Raw genomic sequence first — 24,058 nt, 5'->3', positions numbered from 1 at the left:
CTCTCTTTCTCTCTCTCAAAAAAAAAAAAAAATTAAAAAAAATTTTTTTAAATTATAAGATGGAATTTTAAAATGGAGGGGTGGTAGAAATATTTTCCTAACATCTTAATGACTATTTTTATTTCTACATTTTCTATTTTTATATCTACATTCATTTCTTCACTGCCTCCCTATCCATTGATAGCTTTCATCTACCCTTCTGTAATTTAGGGACAATTATAGTGTCCCTACAGCTTTGATACCTGCCTTTAAAAATTCATTTGTCAAGGGGCATCTGGGTGGTATAGTCGGTTGAGCATCTGACTCTTGGTTTTGGCTCAGGTTGTGATCTTGGGGTCATGAGATCGAGCCCTGCTTTGGGCTCCGCACTCATTGCTGAGTCTCCTTAGGATTCTCTCTCCCTCTCCCTCTGCCCCTTCCTTGCACATGAGTGCTCTCACTCTCTCAAATAAATAAATAAATCTTTTAAAAAGTTCATTTTTCAGAAACACTTTTCCTTATTATAATTTATAGTCTTCATATTTCATTTTTTAGGGAGATAAACCATAATAAATTTCATCATCCTCTATTGTTTCTCTCTCTCTTTTTTTCAATTACATAAAAATGTGTTGAATGTTTTTCACATGTATCCTTTTACTTCTTTAGAAAAATTTCCTAAGGATAAGTTCCCAGAAATGATGTCACTGAACAGTTTATGACTTTCAATAAAAATGTAGCTTCACAAACAAATTTAAATAGAAGACTCTGCCATATCCTATGATACTTGTGTGGACACTTTATTGATTCTAAAAAGGGAAGGTGTTATCTTTGCAGTTGGGAAGTCTTTTAAGTTGCTGGATTTTCTCACTAACAGAAACCTCTAATTGTTAATTGTCCTTTCACCTGAAATCCTGTTTCCTTTTAGGTTCATTTTAGCACATTTGAGCTCGCTCTATTTTATATCTGTCCATTTCTTCTACTAGCCAGTTAGTTCAAGAACATGTCGGCTTTGCTTCTTCCCCCATTTCATGCCTCACACAGTGCCAAGCAACAGAGCAAATGAATAAATAAATTTCAGTATTTAAATTATTTCAGAACTGTCACCATTTAAGAAAAGGGAATAATTCTGAATTGAGCCGCATGCTTCTTTGCCTTTTTAAGCACAATGCACCGAGCATATATTATTGAATAAAATTTAATTAATTAAATAGTCTGACTTATTTATAGTGGTAACTAGGATAAGGATATGAGCCTCAGTTTTGGTGATGTGTTTTCAGGCTGGTAATGAGAGACACAGAAAAGGAAACAGAGCACATCTGTTCTTAAAATAGCCGATATTGCTGGCTTTCTGATTATTTGCCTCTTTCCTGTAACAGGAGGAATATCATCTCTTCTGTCTTTCTGCAAGATGCGTTAGGGCACAGTTAGTTTCTCTGTGTCAGATTGGGTTTCTCTGGAGGTTCATCCTCACTGTTTCAATCAGGTTCCTTTGACTTGTCAGCAATAGTTAAAACATGACCTATGGTTTCTATAGCACTAATAAAATAGACCCTATCTCCTTGTCACATTCAATTTATTCTTCATATCTTAATAAAAAGTGGCCTGGGGGAATCTGATAACAGATTATAGTTATGGCCAAGTTTTCCGTGGCATTTGGCTTAGAACAGGCTCTTAAACACAATGAATATTAAGCACTCCTGCTTTTGAGTGTTTGAAAAAAGTTTGAAGGCTTTTTATTTTGGGAGGCTTGCCAAATGCACAAGATTTTTCATGAAATCTCTTTTAATTTTTTACATTTTGTTAAGTAACATTGGACACCAACACAAAATCAGTAAAGTAACAGTAAGAGAGAATAAAGTTAGAAAAAAAAAAGAAGAGAGAGAGAGAAAAAGAAAGAAAGAGTAAAAAATACCATTCTCTTAGGATAAACCATATAATTGACCAAAAATAAGATGACTTTGTTATTCTGTTAAACAGTTGATGGTTCTGAACTTTTTTTTTTAAACTCAAGTTACAAAAATGATTACAAAATAAGTTTTCAATCACTTCTTTGTTGGTAAATGCATTCCTCTCCATTCTGGGGGTAACGGGTGAACATGAGACCTTGCTCTAAGTGCCATGACAGTGGAGTTTCTAATTACCAACCATTGTCTTTGATGGGAGCCTGCAGTGCTGATGGATGGGCCTCACTGCAGCAGAGACTGGTAACGGTTTATCCCTGGCATTTGCCAAGATGCAAGTACTTAAAATATTCTGGTATTGAAATTGTATTGATCTGAGGATAAACTGTGCTCAGAAACAAGGTCTCTAATAGTAAAATACTGGTAGGATATGACTGCACATTTTACAAATTTTAATTAAAAAATAACTAAAAAATAATGTTTTTCGTCAGCTGTGATAGGCTTTTTAGGCCATTCTTCTGGGGGGAAAAATTATGTAATTCCCTATCAGCTACAGTTTTGACATAAAACCTTCTATGTGTCCTTTCAGTGAGTATGGGCCGCAGATAGAGACCCTATAACTTCTGGGAAACATGTACACAGAAGAGATCAGCATTTTTCTCAGTTTGGCATGGAATACCTGTGAATAGGTGGTGTGTGAAATGGGGCTTTCTATGGGCCAGTGAGTTGCTGGCCTGGATATTCTGGTGTGTGGATCTCAGTGCACCTGCTGTCAGGACAGCCACTTGCTGCTGCTAAGAACAGCCAGGTTCCAGAGTGTGCTTTCTTTTTCTTTCAGCTTTCCTTCTTTCCTTTTAGGTTCTGGGCTTGTCTCTTTTCTTTAAGGAGGTGGACACCCTCCTTATAGGCACTTCCAGCCAAACACAGTGTTCTGTTGCGTTTGCATCGAAGAGACTGAGCACGGTGTAATTGTTTGCCCCTAAGCTCCTCTTGAGTGTGTAGGCTTGTTGTCAGGCCTGCAGAGGCTGGGTGATAAAGAGAAGGGGCAGCGGTATTCAGTCTGTGTCCCAGTCTTCCACCTATAAGCTGTGTGATCCTAGGCACGTTAGTGTCTCAGAGCGCCAGTTTTTTTTGTTTTTTTTTTTTCATTTAGGAATGAGAATACTATTAATCTCCTTGAATATTCATCTCCTAGGATTTTTGGAAATGCTTAGCACAGTTCTTTTTACATACTGCGTACCAAGCACAGTGAAATTTGTAGCCCCTCCCCCTAGCCCACAGACGTACTCACTAGATTTTTATCTCCTGGAGGCTTCTGTGTCTGCAGCTAGCCTGGATGCATAGAGGTTTTGTTTTTTTGTTGTTGTTGTTGTTGTTTTTAATTTTTTTTTTTTAAGATTTTATTTATTTGCGAGAGAGAGAATGAGAGACAGCATGAGAGGGAGGAGGGTCAGAGGGAGAAGCAGACTCCCTGCTGAGCAGGGAGCCTGATGTGGGACTCGATCCCGGGACTCCAGGATCATGACCTGAGCCGAAGGCAGTCGCTCAACCAACTGAGCCACCCAGGCGCCCTGCATAGAGGTTTTGAAAGTGCTGATTCCGATTGGCCAAGGCCTCCCTCTGTTTTCTCTGAGTGGTGTCTCCAGAGAGGCATGCTCATCTCCAATGGATATTTACTTACGTTTTGAAATTTATATATTTCCTCTCCTTTCTTTGGCTTGAGATGATTGGCAGTAAGGCTGCTGAGGTGATGAAGTCAAGTTTTTGAAATCTCTCCTGCCTTTTGGTCTCTCCCCTGGACCACCTCCAAGTGCTGCTGGGCGATACGGCGCGGTGTAATCTGATGGGATCTGTACGACACGGGCCGCCTAGGCGGCAGCCACACACAACACCATGTCGGTGTCAAAGGGACCATGAAAACCTAGGTGCTTGACATGCATTGGTGGCACTACACAAAAGGCGACACAAAGCACAGATATATCCTGGAAAAGATAAGTGTGGGAAGAGAAACTGCCTTATCATCACAACAAATGTGTGAGAGTAAGAGCAGGAAACGGGGGTTGGAATCACAGGGACTCCCACAAACAGGCTGGCAGAAGGCCCAGGAAGACCTGCAGGGACAGCTGGTAGCAACAATGATGGGTGCGGCTCTGGTCCTCCCGAAGGAGGGACTGGCAGCCTCGGCACCAGGATGTCCCCCTTTTGACGAATCTCAGGATCGGCTCTATTTTCCTAAGATTCGCTCATGTGTTCTGCGCTTGGTGCTTCGGAAGACCCCAAATTGCTGTAGTTACCTGGATGAATCTCTTGGCATTTCATCTGAACTTATCAGTGCCTGCTAGTGAGATTCTGGAAGGTGCGAAGTCTTGGTGTCTGCAGTGCAGCCCTACCCTGGGACTGCAGAGATTCCCCTGGTTCAACGGATGTGCAGGTCCTAGAGAAAAGGAAAGAGATTCCATTGCCAGTTATATTTTCATCCCCTCATGAGTGACATACTTCTTGAATGGAAAGTAGTTTCTCATCTCTGAGGCCTCGGCTCCCCAGGTGGCAGTCATTCCTCTGATTTCCCGGGAGCTCCAAGAGCACAGCATGTGTATTTACTCAGAAGTCACCAGTGAAAAAGACTAGTTTAGAATTCTGTTATCTGCAGACTTCTGCTGTACTGCACATGTTAATTCATTTATATTCAGAACAGACACATTCCCAATAACATTGATCCATGCACCAAAAATATGATCACATTGGTATCCTCCTTTCGAGGGGCTGACAGTCTGGCAGGGGAGAAAAGAAAATAGTCTAATGGACTGCAGGTAAAAGAATTACATGCTCTGAGATGTATAGCTAAAGTGAGGTGGGTATCAGGAGGGGGATTCAAGGAAGACTTCTTGGAGAAGGTCCTGCTGTATCTGCGTCTTCAGAGATTTTCTGAGAGGCAGAGAGAGAGGCGGGACTGAGAGGGAAGAGGGGCACTTGAGACAGAGGATGCATGTGGATAATGTCATAGGGGCCCCAGGTGAGCGACTGGATGCAGGGAGCAGTTGGGTGGCAGGAGAGCCTAAACCAGGGAGGTGAGGGAAAGGATCTAAGATGTTCCAGAACTTTTGGAGGAGGAGGAGGAGGAAAGGAAGGAATATGATGAATTCACCAAAAAATATAAACCTACTGAATCTGAGGTGCCCGTGGGACATCCAGATGGATGTGTCTGGCAGGTCACTGGAAGTGCAGGTCTGAACTCAGATAGGAGTTGGAGGTAAAGGTTTGGGAGTTACTTGCTTAGAATTAATAGATGGCGGGAAAAAATAGATGAGCTTGCCAAAAAAGAATAAAGAATGCAAAGTTGGGGATCATCTTAGCTTTTGGGAAGAGGGAGAGAAAAGCCAGAAAAGACTGTCTAGAAAAAGCAGCCTGAGGGAAGAAAGCAGGCATGTAGCGTCTTTGAACTGCAAGGCCAAAGAGAATTTGAAGGAGATGGGTGGGGAGGATCAAAGAAGGGTCGGGAAAAATTGAGGACTGGGAAGAAGCCTGGATGTGGTAATTAAGAGGTCACTATGACCTTGGAGGGGACGGTCTTAGTGCAATAGGATCCAAAGCTATATAGCAAGAGATTAAGGAGTGAATAGGTGGTTAAGAAGCACAGCCAACAGAAATTATACTTTCAGGAAGTTTCGTGGAGAAGCTTGTTTTTGTTTTGTTTTATTTTGTTGCCTTTGACCCAGTGGATTCTTATGGCCTGAGGAAAAGGACATAGCTCCAAGGAAACGGAGGAGAACAAAATGACAGAAGAAAGATCACTGATGGAGGAAAGGCTTGGAGCAGTCTGGCGCGGGGCAGCTGGATGTGTGTGAGGCGGCTGCGGGTGGCAGAGGCCGGGCATGCGGAGGAGAGCCGGGGTGGACAGGAAGCTGAGGCAGCCATGGCCGAGTCCCGCCAGCATGAAGTGAGGGCGTCGGGGCTTGACGAGAGCTCAGTGGGTCTGGGACAAAGATGGCGAAGTAAAAGGAATGCTGAGCTTTTGGCAGGACACACTTGGGTTTAGGGAATGCGATTTGTAGTGGAACTTGCTGCCCCGGTTTTGTGCCTTTCCTCAGGAATGCCTGGCAGTTAACGAGGAGAAGATGGGAGTGTTGCGCCTGCTCAGAGGGGCGAGCGGGACCCGAGGAGAAGGGGCGGAGTCAGCCAGTCCTGGGACCTGGGTTATGGGTTTGCCCACGCGCCCCCCGGGGTCCCAGGGGTGGTGTGACGTAAGTGAGGCCAGTCCGTCGGCATGTCCCCCAGTGAAGCAACAGCACGCAAAAGCCCGTTCATTGCAAGAGCGACAGACCTTTCATTGCACAGGAAGGAAAGGAGGTGGAAAAGGCAGACATGCCCCTTCAAAGCAATGAAAATGAAATCAGTTTCCCTTTTTCCTCCCTCAAATTAAATCAAACTCAGAAAAGCTGAGACAGACAAATCAAGGGGAATGATGGTGTCCAAGGAATGAAAAGAAAGATGGGGAGATGGTCTAAACTGGTGGGGAGTGTGGGGAGGAGAGAGTCGGAGGACAGCTCGGGAGTATGGCCGTTGGCCCCAACCGGGCCGCTCAGCGAAGGTGATTAATCCTCACCTCCCCTTTCATGATTCCTCTCTCTAGGAACTCTTACAGGCAAAACAGGATCTTCAAGATCTGCTCATTACCAAAGAGGAGCAGGAAGACCTATTGAGGAAGCGGGAGCGTGAACTCACCGCCCTGAAGGGAGCCCTGAAGGAAGAGGTCTCCAGCCATGACCTGGAGATGGACAAGCTGAAGGAGCAGTATGACGCCGAGCTGCAGGCCCTGAGGGAGAGTGTAGAAGAAGCAACCAAGGTGAGTCACTGCGCCAGGTCTGACCAGACCCTAGGGCCCGTGGGCCTGGGGCGCGAGAGTCTGGCTTGGGGACAGTCGAGGGGGTGAGACCACCTCGCCCACGCCCGTGCCAGTCGTTTTTCATTACAGAGTGAAGCTCAGTTTCATCAGATCATGGAACTAGAGCTTGTTCACAAATAATGAGCTTGGCAGTGCTGCTGTGGACCCTTTTGAGTCAGTAAATTTAAACATTGTTAAAGACACGGGCATGTTTGGAGGCCCATGAGTGAGCCTCGTGCAGAGCAGAGCTGGGCCCCTCCAGGTGTGCCTAAAGGTCGGAGGCCGAGGGCATCGTGTGGCTTTGCTAACGGGGCAGGGTGGCCGACCAGACCCAGATTTCTGGAATCCTTCATCCCTGCCCCTGCCTTAGCCTGTTCCTTTTGACTCGTGACGCCTTCTGTTGAACAGTTCAGTTTCTTTTCTCAGCAGAGTTCCACGAGGGTTAATTGGCTGAATTGTCCAAACCCTTGCCAGATAATTTTTCTCTTAATTGAATTCTTGGCTCCTATAAATAGATTGAAAAATTATGTTGAGGTCTTTTGGTGCAGGCCTCATCTTGGCCATTGGAGAAGAGAAAAGCAGTGTTTTGAAGGGGAAAATGCTCTGCAATATCATGCCATCTTTAGGGAACGAGAGGAATTACAGAGCATAAAGTTTTTAGCGTCTCTGCAATGCACAGGTTAAAGATGATGAGGAAAGAACTCTTGATATTGTTGTTTTATTCTGGGATGATTACAGAGACAGCTCAGAGCGAGTAGGCCCCCTGTCTCCCCTAAACTGCATAGTGATTCACTGATTTTCAATTATGGCATGGTAATTGCAAATGACAAGAAGTGAAAGATGGTTTTGTTTGTTATAACAATAAAAAGTCTGGGAAATAGTCTGTTTGGGGTTGTTATAACTGAGACAGTTTTTAAAGCTCTTCTCATTGATTTGCCTTAGTGTTTTTTTTGTTTTGTTTTTGAGACTTGGTTTCGTTTGAGGGAGAAAATGGAAACCGATTTCATTTTCGTTGCTTTGAGACGACGTGTCTGTTTTTTCCATCTTATTTTCTTTCTGTGCGGTGCTCCAGGCCTTTCTGTGCTGTTGTTTCATGGGGGACGTGCCAGGAGGCTAGTGAGAAAGATGATTCTCCTTTGAACCCACCACGTGTTCTTCACCTTCAGACCTTGCGTCAGAGCTTGAGTTAACGTGGTTGATTCATTGAAAGGTATTTGAGGATGGTGTCTTGGGCATGTTTATAGTGATTTAAATGTAAGGACAGTTAAGCTTGTGCCACACTTGGGATGCAAGATATTTTGTCAGAAGCTTCTACGTCCACTCACAAACACTGTGAGTGGGGACGGGAAACGTGGTAGGTGAGTGGAATTGAGATAATCTGTAGAGACTTAGTCTGTTGCATTTTGACCCTTTCAAAGGTCAGTATTATATGTTCATTTACAGCATTTTCATTATGCCAGTTCAAGAGAGATAACTTCCTTGACCTGTACCGGTCTGTGAAAGAAATAACAGGTGAGTTCGCCAAGATATCTATCATGGGCAGAGAACGTAGAGTTTCTGAGCACCCAGAAACTAACACAAAGGGGCTCACCTTAGCATCCAAAGGGGTGCATGCCAGCAAGCTTCTTTGCCCAAGGTCATATTCTACAGTGCTATCAGTATCTTTCCCTGAAAGGACAAATCTGATCATGTCAGCCTCTGCTTAAATGCTCTCTTGGCTCCCCATTGCTCCAGATGTAAGTTCAAAATTGTTAGCATGGTAGGTCCTTCCTCTGCCTAACCCTATCTCCGGAAAACTCCATATTCTTTTAGTCCTTTCACCTCTGTGCACATGTGGACTGACTTCCTTCCACTTTTCTGCCTGACCACCCTCTTTTCATCCCTCAAGACCCTCCTCAAATGTTGTCTCCCCTGTGATGATGACTGGGTACCTCCACTTCCCTCAGTGGATCCTTCCATAGGGTTTTTGTTGCTCCCTGGTTATTCCTCTACTGTAGTTTGTATCATACCATGTTATAATTCATCATGTCTACCAACTTCATTAGACTCTGAGCTTCTTAAGTACAGGGGCCATTTTTATCCCCCCCTCCCCTTTTTTTTCCCTAGAGTGGGAGTGACAAACCCAAGTACCTCAGGGCCCAGACAGGGACATCAATGAGTGGACCTCTGGGTGTGTTGTTGGGGTGACAGTAGGGCACGGTGGAGACTGTGGCAAACTAGAAAGTGTGCCCTTTGCTGTAGGGTCAGTTGCTTCTCTGCTGCAGTTGAAAGTTGTCAGTGAAGGAATCCTGGGCTCATGTTGCAATCTCTCAATTTTTTTTTTTTTTTTTTTAAGAAGCCAGATATCTGGATGTTGATGTGAGATCTCCTGGCTTTTAAATTAGCAAGAAAAGAATGATAGAGACCAAACTCAACCCATCTGCACATTGACAGCATGTGATCTTTGTCTCTTGAGTTTAACACAGTGTCTGGCACGCAGTTATGTCCATGTAATGTCTGATGAATGAAAGTAAGTGGAGGACAAATTCCCCTCTTAACTAGGTTTTCAGTCCCTGTGGCGTGGTTCCTGTTGGATTTTCTCTGATGGTGATGTGGGAGGTCTTTTAAGAAACCCTGCTATGACTCTGAATTTCTGTACCTTGCTTTTATGTTTCCCTGCAGTTTTTTAAAGAGCATCATGATTGTGTCTTTGCACCTGTTAGCTTTTGCTTCTGAAGGTGGTTGCCAAACAAATGTGACAGAATCTTATCTAATGGAAAAAATTATGTCAGTCTAGCGGACAGATGCTGCCTTTTTGTTAAATGATTTACATGTGGGTATTGTAGAATAGAATTTTAAGATTATTCTATTAACTACTTGGAGGAGAGTGAATTAAATATAACTTTTTAAATTTGGTAATGTGTCTCTTAAATGTGTGTGTGCACTAGCCTTCAGCCTTTTCTAGCCCCAGGGGAAGGACTCCCCCATCACTGTGACTAAAAACTGACATTTCCTTGAGGAACTATGTTGCAGTAAAAAATTTATTTCCTTGGTAAGTCTTAGGAGGCAGCCCAACTGTCTGGCATCAGATTTTCTAATTTTTGCCACTGCCTCGGGGCCAAAAACTCCTAAAGTGTTATCTTATCGTTGTCCAATAACAAATATTTCATCCTGGCCTGAGCTTGAGCACTAAAAGTTTTTTTGTGTGTGTTCCATGATTCATTGTTTGCGTATAATACCCAGTGCTCCATTCAATACGGAGCACTAAAAGTTTTAAATTACTAGGACATTAGGTGAAAACTGTCAAGTTATGTTAAGAACATTTTGAGGATGTTAAAGGAGCGACTTTTATTTTTGTATTGTGTGATAGACTTCGGGGCCATGAGGCTGTTGTACGGCCCCAACATACAGCAGTTAAGCCACAGATATTTCTTACATGAGTGGGTGAGGGGTAAGTGGAGGGAGGATGAAGATATGTGAGAGACTCTTGCCATCCTTCACTTCTCCATTTGTATCATTTGTAAATATAGCATTTACAGATTTACTTACTGAACCGTTGCCAAGTGCAAGGTATTATGAAGGTTATGAAGATAAATCAGATAAATGTACCTTCCAGAAGATTGAAGGGGGGGAGAGAAGTAACACTCAAGCTGACTACAGAGTAGGAAAGAGTAAATGTCCCAGACATAAAGTGCTGTAGGAGGTGGCTTGTGCTCAGGAGGGCAGTGTGTAGGGGAATGTCAGTGGTGTTTTTTTTTTTTTTTTCTTTGAGCCCTTGGAGGCCTTTTTTTTTTTTTTTTTAATATTTTATTTTATTTATTAGAGAGAGAGAGAGAGCATGAGAAGGGGGAGGGTCAGAGGGAGAAGCAGACTCCCAGCAGAGCAGGGAGCCCGATGCGGGACTCGATCCTGGGACTCCAGGATCATGACCTGAGCCGAAGGCAGTCGCTTAACCGACTGAGCCACCCAGGCGCCCCTGTCAGTGGTGTTTGAGCATGGAGGCCAAGTACATGAGCACCCGGTACTGAGTCCAGCATGTTCAACACCTTGTAGGTGGGAAAATGCAATGTGGGTCTGGGCTGGAGCCTTGTGGAACAATACAAGTTAAGATGGTTACAGATTAAAAGAGACTTTTGAGAGGCAGAGTCCCAGATCCAACACGTGGACCATGTTTGGATCCCAGTTCAAACAAACCAACTGTAAATACACACACACACACACACACACACACACGCACTTGAAATCATTGGGAACATTTAAATACTGTTTCTATATTTAAGGATATTAAGAAATAAAGTAAGCAAAAATGTTAGGGGTGACAATAGTGTCATTATTTTTAAGAGTCCTTTATCTTTTAAAGAAACTTACTGAAGAATTTTTAGGTGAAATGGTAGGCTATCTGGAATTTGCTTTAAAATAATCCACTTGGGGGAGAAAGTGCGTGGGGGTGTGGGTGAAACAAGATTAGCCATGTGTTGATAAGTATTAAAGCTGCGTGATGGATAAGAACGAGTTAATTATACTATGTGCTCTACTTTTGCTAATGTTTAAAATTTTTCATAACGTGTTTTTTTATTTTTTTAAGAACACAGAAAGACTTAAGATAGAAAAGGTGAGGCGGAGAGGATGTGAGGACTCGTTGAGTGTCATAATGCCATGACACATGAGTGGTTTTTAATTGCTGAGGGAACACTTACTTGGTGTTTGTTGTAGGGACTTGGGACATGCTTTCCTATCAGTGACCTGCAGGTAGGGGAAGTTAGCAGGTGGAAAAGTGGTTAGAAGTAAGGAGTGAGGAAGATGGAGCTGCGGGTTTGGGGATGGTGGCCAGGAGAGGCAGGACTGGCAGGAGAGAGACCCCACAGGGGTGCCATGATTGAGGTGAGGGAGAAAGAAGAGGCAGCTAAGCCGCAGATCTTCCCTCAGGTGCTAAGGCCTTGCTGGGGCTGGGAAAGTTCCAGGTGGGTCCCCTAGGGGAAGCGGTTGGCGAGAGGCAGGGCAGCCCTGTTGGGTGGGATGGTGAGCCACTCCACGAGGGTGGGGGCCACTCCTGGTGGACTGGGACAGCTTAGGGTAGGAGAGGAGGATGATGATGCAAGCACAGAGAATTGAAGACAAGCAGCCAGGTCCAGTAACAGGAAAGCAGGCAGAAGAGCACTGAATTTGGCTTAATAAATGATATATTTGAGAAACTTCTAGAAGCAACTTGTTTTTGCATTACATTTTTTTTTTTAAAGATTTTATTTATGGGCGCCTGGGTGGCTCAGATGGTTAAGCATCTGCCTTCGGCTCAGGTCATGATCCCAGAGTCCTGGGATCGAGTCCCGCATCGGGCTCCCTGCTCGGCGGGGGGCCTGCTTCTCCCTCTGCCTCTCTCTCTCTCTGTCTCTTATGAATAAATAAATAAAATCTTAAAAAAAAAAAGATTTTATTTATTTATTTGACAGAGAGACACAGTGAGAGAGGGAACACAAGCAGGGGGAGTGGGAGGGGGAGAAGCAGACTCCCCACTGAGCAGGGAGCCCGACGCGGGGCTCAATCCCAGGACCCTGGGACCATGACCTGAGCCGAAGGCAGACGCTTACCGACTGAGCCACCCATGTGCCCCTGCAGTGCATATTTATATACAAGTCTCCATGCTTTCATCTTGTTTTGCTCTGTAGAGTATAAATTCTTTCTAACATTATGTCTACGTTTTAAATTCTATAACACTTACATAGATTTTATTCAAATTCAGTAATGTTGCAACTTTTTCTTGCCTCCAAAACTGTCCTCAAATTATGGCTTCATGTTTGCACCTCACTGAACAATCTGGAAATGTCACTCAATCTTACGAAAATGATGTGCTTCAGTGCTCCTTTCCCGTATCACTTCTAGATTTTCCTTCCCCCTTTTCTTACAACCCGCGAACCGTTTCTTTAAAAGCAAAAAGGTCAGCAGAGGCTCAGATGGCAAAACCACTGCTAATCTTAGGATCAATGGAATTGCTTCCCTTAAAGACAGGGCTGATTCAGGGAAAAATCTCATTTCTTTTTTCTCCATGGGAACTAGGGTAGTGAGGGAACCTGTAAAAAATCCATATTTCCTGAGCTTGCTAACTTCAGACAATCCGCTTACTCTGCATGACCACTGTTGAGAACAGGAGAAGTGGCACAGTTGCATGTGCCCAGGTAAAGGGAAGTATCTCTTTTCCACCGACTCACGTGTGCCTGGGGTGGCCTAGAACTTTCCATCGGCAAAAGTAAAATCGGGAAGATTCAAGGTTAAACAAGGTCTCCTTTCATTTTTCTTCTCTCTAGTTTTTTTTTTTCTCCTCCAGAAATGACTTGTTTAGTGATTACCTTGCTCTTTTACATTCTGTATTGATTAAAGAGTAGCTAAATAGGAAGCATGGTGTGGTGTCCTAGCATGTTTGTTTGGGACCCACCGTCTAAGCCCTAGATATGCCCCCTCCCTGCTGTGACTGATCCCAAGTGCAGGGGTCCTGATAAACCTCTTGGGGGCCTTGGTGAACAGGACATCTCTGCACTTCACTCCTGGTGTTTTAGCTGAGCTGCCAAATTCACTTGCTGTGTGGTTTGTAAAAGACAGAATAAGAGTCCCAGAGACAGCCATTCCTTTCTTATCAAATGTTTGAGTGTGTTTTACTGGTATCAGTCACTGAGGGCCCATAGGTGGGCGCACCATGGTCTCTAGCTTTGAAGATCTTTTACAGTCTTCTAGGAAGAAAGGCATGCAGATAAGAGGATAATGAAGTTTTGGTGCTGGGGTTGAGTCACAAGCAGGGTGGGAGAGGCTTACTGCCTTGGATGGCAAGATTCAGGAGAGAAGCAGGCCGCACATCCATTCTGTACCTGGACACCCTAAGTGTCTTCTATGTACCAAATAGTTAAGAATTAGAAATGAAAACGATAACTTCCCTTTCCCAGGACCTCTCCAAGAGTTTCTGGACATTAGCACCCCTTGAACCTGCTGTCTTTGTACTCAACTCCTTTTAGTAAACTCATAGTTAACAGTTAGAAATCCTGGACGCTTAAATACCCTAAATGCAAGACCAAGAAAGAGCATTGACTTGGGAGAGGAGCTAAAATAGATTTCATTTACTTAAGGAGACAATTGGATTCCAGTTACAGTTAAGATTTCCAGAGGGTAGGACCTCATAAGATAGTTACGAGGAGGACCTCTATTTCCTGGTTAGGACCACAGCAGTAAAGGAGCTCTCCTCTTGGGAGTCATGAGTGGATTTGCTGCTGTATTTTGGGGAGCATCACAGTGCAGGAGAAAGAACCGATGCCGGATTGCATTAGGAAGATTCCTCACACAGGGTTGGGTAGGACGTCGGCCAGGTTTTAATGACGGTACCTCGAGGCTTCATGCGTGTGGTTAAGCAGGAGAGCATTTTCCCGCAGCTCCAGTGGGAGGGGTGGCAGAAGCAGGGCTTTCAGGACACCTAGAGCACTCAGATGACCCAGAAAATCACAGTGAATTCACTTGCAGTGTGAAGAGAAAGTGTTGAAACTTAATTGGGTGGGAAAGGAAGTAAAAAAACCTTTCCCGGGCCTCAGGGAGGGCAACACAACAGCCTGGTCTACAAGTCATGCTGTCCCTGCCCTGCCTGACGCAGGCTTTGAGGGGGTTGGGAGGAGGGAGGAGAGCTCTTGTCCGTTTCCCATCTGTACTGAGGAATGACGAGAGGACGAGGCTTAAATAATTCAGGAGATTTGACATTAGCATCAATTCCTAACCTTGGGAATGGGTTGGGAATGGGTTGTTGAGCCAGCCACCCAGGCGTCCCTCAGTTGCATTTTTTTTTTTAAGATTTTATTTATTTATATTTTTGACAGAGAGAGAGACAGTGAGAGCAGGAACACAAGCAGGGGGAGTGGGAGACGGAGAAGCAGGATTCCCACCGAGTAGGGAGCCCGCTGCGGGGCTCAATCCCAGGACCCTGGGATCATGACCTGAGCCGAAGGCAGACGCTTAACAACGGAGCCACCCAGGTGCCTCCCAGTTTGTAAACTGTGTCCAGGAGCAAGTGGATGAGGGTGGATAGGGACCTTGGAAGAAGGGAAAAGTTTGCTACATGGTGGTGAGGTTTGTAGGAGGAAAGTTCTCATTTGTTACTTGTCTGCTAAGGTGGCTGTAGTGTCAGGGCTGGAAATGCCTTCATGCATTTGTAGAAGTAGTGAGAATAACCGAGTGGTGTGCTTGCCTATCTCCCCAAATGGAATGAATGTTTTGAGATTTCTGAAGCATCAGGGACACCACCCAGAGTTCAGGTATGTAAGCAGGTATGTAAGCAAGACAGGAGCGGTGTCCACACGCTGAGGGCCAGTAACCAGACGCGTGTCCAGGCGTGAATATGGTCAGCCCACAGAACTGGGCAGTGTAAAGAGAGGGGCTCTTTCCAATAGCAGGGACCATCGCAGCCACTAGAATATTGCAAATAGTTAAATCCTTAACATCTGAAAGGAAAAACACTTCAGTTTTATTACCAGAAATCCTACTTAATCTGTGTTACACTTTCCCTGATCCTCTATACTCTCTCTGACCCTCTAAACTCTGCCTGATGAATATTTTTCTAAAGACTTGCCAAGATCATTAAGTAGATTTCTACTTGGTGGAAAAATTTGGCACTATTATTTGATCACGTTAAGCAGAAAATGGAACCCGTCATAAGCTTTAAGTCCATTAGATAAGGAGCAGTGTGGAAACAGAAATATGTACAACGTCAAAACAAATCCGGATATATAAGGCATTTGTGGTAGCTAGCCTCTGCGATGGCCCCCAGTGATCTGGGCTTCCTGGTACTCTTGCTCCTTTGTAGTCCCCTCCCGTGTTGAATAGGGCTGATCTGGGTTACCAGTAGGAAATGGTAGAGTATGACTTCCAAGGCTAGGTCATAAAAGACATAAAAGTTTCTTCCTTGCTTCCTCTTGAACCGCTTGCTCTGGGGGAAGCCAGCTGCCATGTTGTGAGGGCCCACAGGCAGCCTGTGGGAAGTCCCTTGTGGTGAGGGAGCGGGCCCCTGTCAACAGCCATGTGAGTACGCCATCTTGGAGCTGGATCCTCGGGCCCCATTCAAGCCTTCAGATGACTGCAGTCTTAGCTGGCATCTTGACTACAATTTCATCAGTGGACCTGAGCCAGGACTCCCCAACTAAGTCACTTCTAGATTCCTTACCTTCAGAAACTCTTTGAGATAATAAATAGTGTTATTTTATGCTGCTGAGTTTGGGGACAATTTGGCATGTAGTAATAGATACCTAATACCATGGTTTGATAAAGCCATCTCTTCTGTGTCGCTTTTCCTAATAGCCACTGACTCCAGCAGAAATACAGCATCCTGCCACACTGCTGCTCTAGTTCTTGTTCTGTTAGACTATTCCTGTTAGGTCATATGTCATTCTCCTCATCTTGAAGGAGGGACCATCTTATCCTTTCTATCTCTGATACTTTGCAGAGTGCTCACTAAGTAGTCTCCGTGTGAATGAATCGGAATGTACAACGGCAAAACAGAATACCAGCTTAAGGAGAGGTCGGGGTTCTAAATCTGGCTCTGCTATGGACTTCCCAGAAATTTCCTGGTCCTTGTTTTTGTTTCCTTTATTGTAAATGGATACCGTTTGTATTAATAAAAACAAGCCCCAAGTGAATGCATATGCATATATTCTTGTGCACATATAGACAATCTCAGGAAGGATGCAAAGCGATAAGTGGTGATTGCATTTAGGGACAAGTAGGCAGATGGCGTGAGAGGAAAACTCTTTAAAAATCGTGTATAAGGGGCGCCTGGGTGGCTCAGTCATTAAGCGTCTGCCTTTGGCTCAGGTCATAGTTGCAAGGTCCTGGAGTCGAGCCCCACATCGGGCTCCCTGCTCAGCGAGGAGCCTGCTTCTCCTTCTCCCACTCCCCCTGCTTGTGTTCCCTCTCTCGCTGTGTCTCTCTCTGTCAAAAAATACATAAAGTCTTTAAAAAAAAATTAAAAAAAAGTCGTGTATAAAACCCTTCATACCATTTGAATTTATCCCATGTACAATGAAATGGGGGTACCGATCTGTGCCTCCACCAGGTGGGCCAAGAGGAACCCCTGAGTTTAGTGAGGAATGTTTACTTTTTGTCCCTGGGATCTCTGTCTCTGCCTTGTCCTTCACCTTCTGTCTGCTGCCTGGGTCTGTGGCTTCTGTGCCATCGGCTCGTCTCCTTTCCTATGGCCGCTGCCCTAGTTCAGCCTCCTTCGCGTCAGCCTGGATGCACTCAGTAATGCTCTTCCTGTTTCCCCTCCTGATTTGGCCCCTCCCCACCACTCCCTCCTGCTGCAGGTGGGCTACCCTGCAGCTGCTCCCCTGCCCACCCCCGTGGCTTCCCTCCGGGTCAGAGTCCTGCACAGGCTGCCTCTCAGCCTGCCTTTTCAGCCCTGGTCCTCACTGTTTTCTGTGATGAACCCAGCGCCAGTCACACTGAAGAATCCCAGTTCCCTCCACAAAGATGTGTGTTTCTGCCCCCCTGTCCCCCATGCTTGCCGCCTCTGGGCCTTTGCTTTGTGGTCCCCTCCAGCCTGGTCAGCATGGTGCAGTAGACAGAGTAGAGACATGGGGCTGGTCTCCACTGCTTACTGGCAGGGAGATCCTTTTTTGGGGTACCATATTTTATTTTGTAGAGTAACATTGCACATGATTTTTTTTTTTTTAATTCAATTTCTGTGCACCAGTCACCAAAATACCCTCAATTTTTCTCCTCCTCCCAACCCTTACCTCTTTGGGAGGTGGTCTGTGTTGGGTGTTCTTAGCTGGGCTGATTCTGCCCACTTGCCCTGGGGGACATTTGACAATGTCTGGAGACATTTTTGGTTGTCACAACCAGGGCAAAGCTACTGGCCTCTGGTGGGTGGAGGCCAAGGATGCTGCTAAACATGCTACAATGCACAGGACAGCTGCTCCCCCCAACATGTTGAGAACCTGGAATCTATGCCTACATGTACGTGTGTGCGTGCGCATGCACATATCTATTCTTTTCTTTTTACGCAGATGACTGCTGTGTGACCTTAAGCATAGTTGCCGAGCGATGACTGCATCCTTTGGCAAACCACATCTGTAATCCCCAAAATCCTCCTCTCTCTGTTGGGAAAATAGTGCTAACAGAGTCTGCTAACTCTGTCTCCCAGAGTTGTACATATCCTGGCCTCAGCCTGGCTTTTCTGATTTGCTTTCCCATATCCTCCTCCTGGACCTGCCCCTGTGTCCCCTTGGCAACCCCCTGCCATCTTTCCTCTGTCTCTGGTCATGTTAGCTGTCTGTCTCCAATGTCCTTCCCACCCCGGGACCCCCGTCTCTGCCAGTTAGAACCCTGCCATCCCTTAGGGCTGAGCTCATATGCCCTCTTCCTGGGGTCTGGTAGCTGCTGCCCTTTCTCTTTGAGGTCCCCAGAGCCTTTGTCCCTCCGGGAGCACTTATGGTTGTTCTTTGCCCATAGCCATGTATTCACTCAGCTCATGGAGCATCGTGCGAAGTGACGGCATCCAGCATGTAAAGCAGAAACACAAAGGGGATGATTTTGTTCTGTGTAGGCGGGCCAGGAAGAGGGAATTCCCCAAGAGGGAATGAGGCGTGGATGGAGTCTGGGGAGCAGTGAAAGTTAGTGAGTGACTTACAGGTGGGAAAGGGCATTCCAGACAGAGGGAACTTCATGAGCTGGAGCATGGGACACTTTGGGGTTGTTGTCTCCTGAGACTTTTAGGGATAGCCATTTTCCTTAATCGTTTTGGTATCCTCCGTAGTCTTACCCTAGGCAGTTGGTAGATGTGTTTGGGTGTTCATGTCCTTACTCATTCAACAAAATAGTTTTGAGTGCTTACTATATCTGCCAGAAGTGGATTGAGGCATATTGTTGGTGGCAGATGGATTGCAGAAGAAAGCCATTAGAGTAGTAGGTGTCCTCTGCAGTGATTAGATGTGGCTTAGTGAGTTCTGAGCTACCGATTAAGTCATGCATTCATGGGGACCACACGTTCGGGTCCTGGAAATGTGTGTAAGCACAAGTCAGAGGCAGATGTAATGGAAAACTCCTCCTGCCCCAGTGATCACTAGGGAACAGAACTTGTTTGAGCCAGCATTGTTAGGTTGGTTTCATGAGAGACCAAATAAAGGGCAAGATGTTCGTTCCACAGGGTGATTGCAGCAGTTTTCACAGTAAAGAATAAAGTAATGTTTTGTCAGCAGTGAGTAGGAGTTGGGTGGGAGAAGGGACAGGGGAGAGGTTGGTTCCTTTCCTAGGGAATTCCAAAGTCGCAGATGGGCCTTATCCTTGGGGACTTAGAGACGAAGGGGAAAATATGGCCAAGTGCACATATTTCTCCTTTTAACACTTCTCCTTGTTTTCTTTCTTTTTGTTAAAAAATTTTTGTTAAATTTCTGCACATGTTTCTCAAGTGTGTGGTCCAGAGAGAAGGAATACTGGCTGCGTCTGGATTGAGGGAAATTCTGAGTCCACTTATGGTTAGCAAAAAGGGCTGGATGTGCATCAGAGACTTTTTGGAACAAGACTGGGGATAAAGTCAAACAAATAAATGGCCGAGCCCAGAAGAGGTGGCATTGAGAAGGATCTGAAAGTATTTGGGCAGATGTGGCATAGGAGGATGTGAAAACTTCGCTTTTCCATCTCTGAATTGCCCAAGAGCCTATAAAAATGTCTGTCTTGCACCAGAAAAAGTGTGGCCCCCGGCAGGGAAGCCTCTGATGCCTGCAAATTTAGTTGGAAAGCATGGAGTTCTTCATGGCTTTGGAGCAAGAGCCAAGGCATTAAGAAGCTCTGGAAAATAAGCACTGCGGTTGTCCTCCACAGTCCATATGGGGAAGTCTTTTGAGCCAGTTGGGTTTATAAATAATGACTGTGAACTTGAGTCCAGCACGTGCCAAGCCCGAAGGAGCAGTACATCGTTAGAATCCGACATGCTGTCTGATCTACAGGGTCCTGTCTGCCTGGCCAGGTAGTTTTCTTCTATGTCTCTCAGCCCCTGACCTTGTGTGAGAAGAAGATTCCCACTGCTTCTTTGGGACTTGGTTTCTTGAGACTCCAGGCTGCCAGGCGCTGACCTTGCCTGCTCAGCTTCCTTCTCCCCATCCTGTTACGACTAGTTTCCCTTACAGCCCCAGCTCGCTGCCCTTCCCCATATCTGTCTCAGTGACCCTTCTGGGCAGAGGCAGACCCGGGGGCTGTGTACCGTGAACTTCCGCTGCTGAACTGGGGAGAAAACGTGGCTGGCGGGTGGTGACCTCTGTGGCTGGTTTGGGCCCTGTGGAGAACCAGGGTTAATAATTTACTGTACCTCTGTGCAGCCACCGATGTTGACCTTGACAAAACTCTGGTGGAAATGAGCCAGAGCCTGGCCTGGCATTGAGCTAACAGGATAATATGACCCAGAAATAACTTATTGTTGAGAGGTTGCTGCTGTCTCCGCATTTACAGTGGACATTCATCTACATCGGTCCTGTCTGCATCCAGCAGGGGACAACTGTTTGCTTACTATATTCATGGCGTCCATGAGATAAAGGTGTCATCCCAGGTCAGGGGGCCTGGCTTCATATGGAGCCACTCCTCGGGGTAGAGAACAAGAGCCACATTGAGGGCTCGGTGGGTAAGGCAGGTGGAGAGGCACCCTACCAGCCCAGTCCACACAGCTTTCATTTTAAATCATAGCCCCTTTTCTTTCCCTTTCTTTCTTTCTTTTCTTTCTTTCTTCCTTCCTTCCTTCCTTCCTTCTTTCTTTCTTTCTTTTCCTTCTTTCCTCCCTTCCTTCCTTCCTTCCTTCCTTCCTTCCTTCCTTCCTTCCTTCCTTTCTTTTTAAGATTCCATGTATTTATTTGTCAGAGACAGAGAGAGCACAAGCAGGGAGAGCGGCAGGCAGAGGGAGAAGCAGGCTCCCCGCCGAGCAAGGAGCCCGATACGGGACTCGATCCCAGGACCCTGGGACCATGACCTGAGCCAAAGGCAGCCGCTTAACCGACTGAGCCACCCAGGCACCCCTCGCCCCTTTTCTTGAGCAGGTCTGAATCTTTTACTGCCGGTGCAAAGTGAAGGTTATACTGAGTAAACTTCCTAATGCAAAGTCAACAGCACTGCGGCTTCTAGAGGCACTTTATATGGGGGGGGGGGGGGAGCTCTCACTGTAGAATTTGTTCTCTCTCCTCCCTGAAATGAAAGCAACCTCAGAGCAATAAAGAAAGCTGGATTAAAAGTTCTAGTTAACTCTTGGATAAGCCTAGGCTGCTAGCAAATACGTGGTGATCCAAAGGTAGACTCACTTGTTAGGGAGTTGTCTAAATGACTATGTGTTAGCTGCACTGGGGGGTTGCACTCTTGCTCTCTGAAGTAGGAATGCAGTTATTTCCCTGTCAAGAGTTACGAAGTGCTGGGGCACCTGGGTGGCTCAGTCGTTAAGCGTCTGCCTTCGGTTCAGGTCATGGTCCCAGGGTCCTGGGATCACACCTTGCATCGGGTTCCCTGCTCCATGGGAAGCCTGCTTCTCCCTCCCCCACTCCCCCTGCTTGTGTTCCCTCTCTCGCTGTCTCTCTGTCAAATAAATAAATAAAATCTTAAAAAAAAAAAAAAAAGAGCTACAAAGTGCTGTAGATGGCCAGCTGCCCTTCTCCTTCCCCTAGACCTCTAGGAAGGTGCCATGACTTGGTTAGAGATGGTTCCAGCACATAGTTTTTGGTTCCTGGTTGTACTTTTTCTAGTATGCTGGCCAGCACTTTTATGCAGCCAACAAATATGGACTCTGTAAATCCACATGTACTTTTGGGGAAGGCAGCTGCACAAGATGGGAGCATGTGGAGGATGGGACTGAAAAACACAGCAAGCCAGAGAAAAGGAGAGGAGGAAGAGGAAGGAGAGGAGCTAGAAGGGAGAGGACTGGGGACCCGGCCGGTGCCCAGCTACAGGGAAAATCAGCATGAGAAACAGGCACGAGGAACAATCGTTAGTTGGAAGTGTGATGGACGCGGTAAGGTGCGGTGGAGGTGGGAGGGATGAGGGATGGCGGGGAGGGTGAGAGGGGTGGAGATGGTGTGGATAGGAAGTGGGGGGCTGGGAGCATCAGAAGATGAGAGAGAGAGGAATCAGGAGTTTGAGCCCACCATCTAGAGGGTAAAGGGAGGAGAGATGGCTCTGAGAGACCTCAGCGGGCCAGCAGAGGATGGAGCCTAAGTGAGCTCTGGGTCATACCAGGCAGGATTTCTGCCCCGGGGGTATCGGCCCACAGTGATCCTAGATACAGAGCAGTCGGCCTTGGTTTCATTGCAATGTTAAAAACGTGTGGTTACTAAATAAAGGACTTGTAAAATAAAATGTGAGGTGTGAGAAACTAGAAGAGGATAAACGGACCTTTTGTCACCCAAGATGGATAATCTATGCCTCCTGATTGTAGGGACTCTCTGTCGATAGCATTGAGCATAGGTGTGAAAATATGCATTGGATTTAGGGTTTAAAAGAGTTCCAAGTGGCGTTTATGTGTCTGACGAAAATAGGACTGTAGTCCAATAAGTTGTAGCTGTCTCTTTTGGTCTTTGAGCAGGAGTTTGCAGAGTCACCCCTGGAAAGATGTCAAAAGAAGAATTTAAATGATTCAGGTCCCATCCTTGAGAATTATAAGAGAAATACTCACTTTTTAAAAATTTATACTCTAGCCAAGAATTCATACAGCCTTTTAAAGAGGAGGGTGGACACATTCTTGGTTCCCAGTGGTCTGTTTGTGAGCTTGAGGCATTGCTCGGTGGGTCTAGGACCTTGTTCCCACCAGCTGGCTTGGGGCCATCTCCCTTCCACATGAAACCAACTTTCTTTGATATGTCATCGGAGATTTTCTCTTTCCTCCAATCATTCCTTGATGATTAGAATGACAGCCTCCCCTTTGTATCTCGACATTATCAGATACCAATAGTATCTTATTAGTTCTAAATTTTTTTGTGGGGGGGGGGATGGATTCCTTGGAATTTTCTATATTGACAACCACATCTCTGCCAATAGGGATAGTTTTGTTTCTTCCTTTTCGATCTGTATGCTTTTTACTTCTTTTTTACTATGCTGGTTAGAAACTTCCAGTACTCTGTGGAGTAAGAGTGGTGAGCCTGGGTATCTTTGCCTTATTCCTGATCTCAGGGGGAAAGCATTCAGTCTTTTACCACTAAATCCAGTGTTAGTTATAAGTCTTTTGTAGGTGCTCTTTATAAAGTTTAGGATGTTCCCCTCTAGTCAGAGTTTTCTGGGAGTTTTTATTTTTATTTGTGTTTTTATGAATGAGTGTTGAATTGTGTCAAATGCTTTTTCTGCATCACTGATCTGATCATGTGATTTTTCCGGTGATTTGCAAACATTAAACCAGTCTTGCATCCCTGAAATAAACTCCACTTGGTCTTAGTGTTTAATTCTTTTTATATATTGCTGAATTCTACTTTCTATTATTTTGTTTAGGATTTTTGTGTCTGTACTTGTAAGGGATATTGGTCTATAGTTACGGATTTTTTTGTGTATGTTATTTTGGTACCGTCTTGGTCTGGTTTTGGTTTCAGGGTAATATTGACCTCATCAAATGAATGAAGAGTGTTTCTTTCCCTTCCTTTTTCTGGAAGACATTGTGTAGGATTCATGTTTGTTCTTCTTTAAACACTTGGTAGAATTCTCCAGCAAAACCGTCTAGGCCTGGAGATTTCATTTTGAGAATTTTTAAATTATGAATTCAATTTCCTTAATAGGTATGGGACAGGTAAATGATCTATTTCATCTTGGGTAATCTGTGGTAGTTTATCCTTTTCGAAGAATTGGCTCATTTCTTCTAAGTTGTCAAATGCACGTGTATAAGGTTGTTTGTAGTATTCCTGTATTATCCTTTTGATGCTCGCGAGGTCTGGAACAATACCCTGTTTCATTCCTGATATTGGTAATTTCTATTTTATCTTTTTTGTCATTTTTTTTTTTTTTTTTTAAGATTTTATTTATTTGCGAGAGAGAGAATGAGAGACAGAGAGCATGAGAGGGAGGAGGGTCAGAGGGAGAAGCAGACTCCCTGCTGAGCAGGGAGCCCGATGCGGGACTCGATCCCGGGACTCCAGGATCATGACCTGAGCCGAAGGCAGTCGCTTAACCAACTGAGCCACCCAGGCGCCCTTTTTTGTCATTCTTGCCAGAGGTTTGTCAATCTTACTGATCTTTTAAAAGAATCAGCTTTTTGTTTCATTTACTTTTTTTTTCTCTTGTTCTTATGTTTGACGTTTCATTGAGTTCTGCTTTTATGTTCATTATTTCCTTCCCTCTATTTGCTTTG

The 24,058-nt window shown here is 45.3% G+C and overlaps 1 protein-coding gene across 4 annotated transcripts in view; it reads left to right on the top strand.

Annotated features, from left to right (window-relative positions):
• The window catches only part of CGNL1 (cingulin like 1), a 157,174-nt gene that overhangs the window by 69,987 nt on the left and 63,129 nt on the right, over window positions 1-24,058 (top strand). For all 4 annotated transcript variants that reach the window (XM_078079283.1, XM_078079282.1, XM_036107017.2 and 1 more), the window contains one exon: window positions 6,511-6,723. In XM_078079283.1, coding sequence (XP_077935409.1) covers window positions 6,511-6,723 — 213 coding nt within the window. The remainder of the gene's footprint in view (window positions 1-6,510; window positions 6,724-24,058) is intronic.

The sequence above is a fragment of the Halichoerus grypus genome, chromosome 8 (genome assembly GCF_964656455.1).
Source record: "Halichoerus grypus chromosome 8, mHalGry1.hap1.1, whole genome shotgun sequence".
Lineage (NCBI taxonomy): Eukaryota > Metazoa > Chordata > Mammalia > Carnivora > Phocidae > Halichoerus > Halichoerus grypus.
Note: the sequence above shows the minus strand (reverse complement) of the source record. Positions and strands in the feature narration are given on the sequence as shown.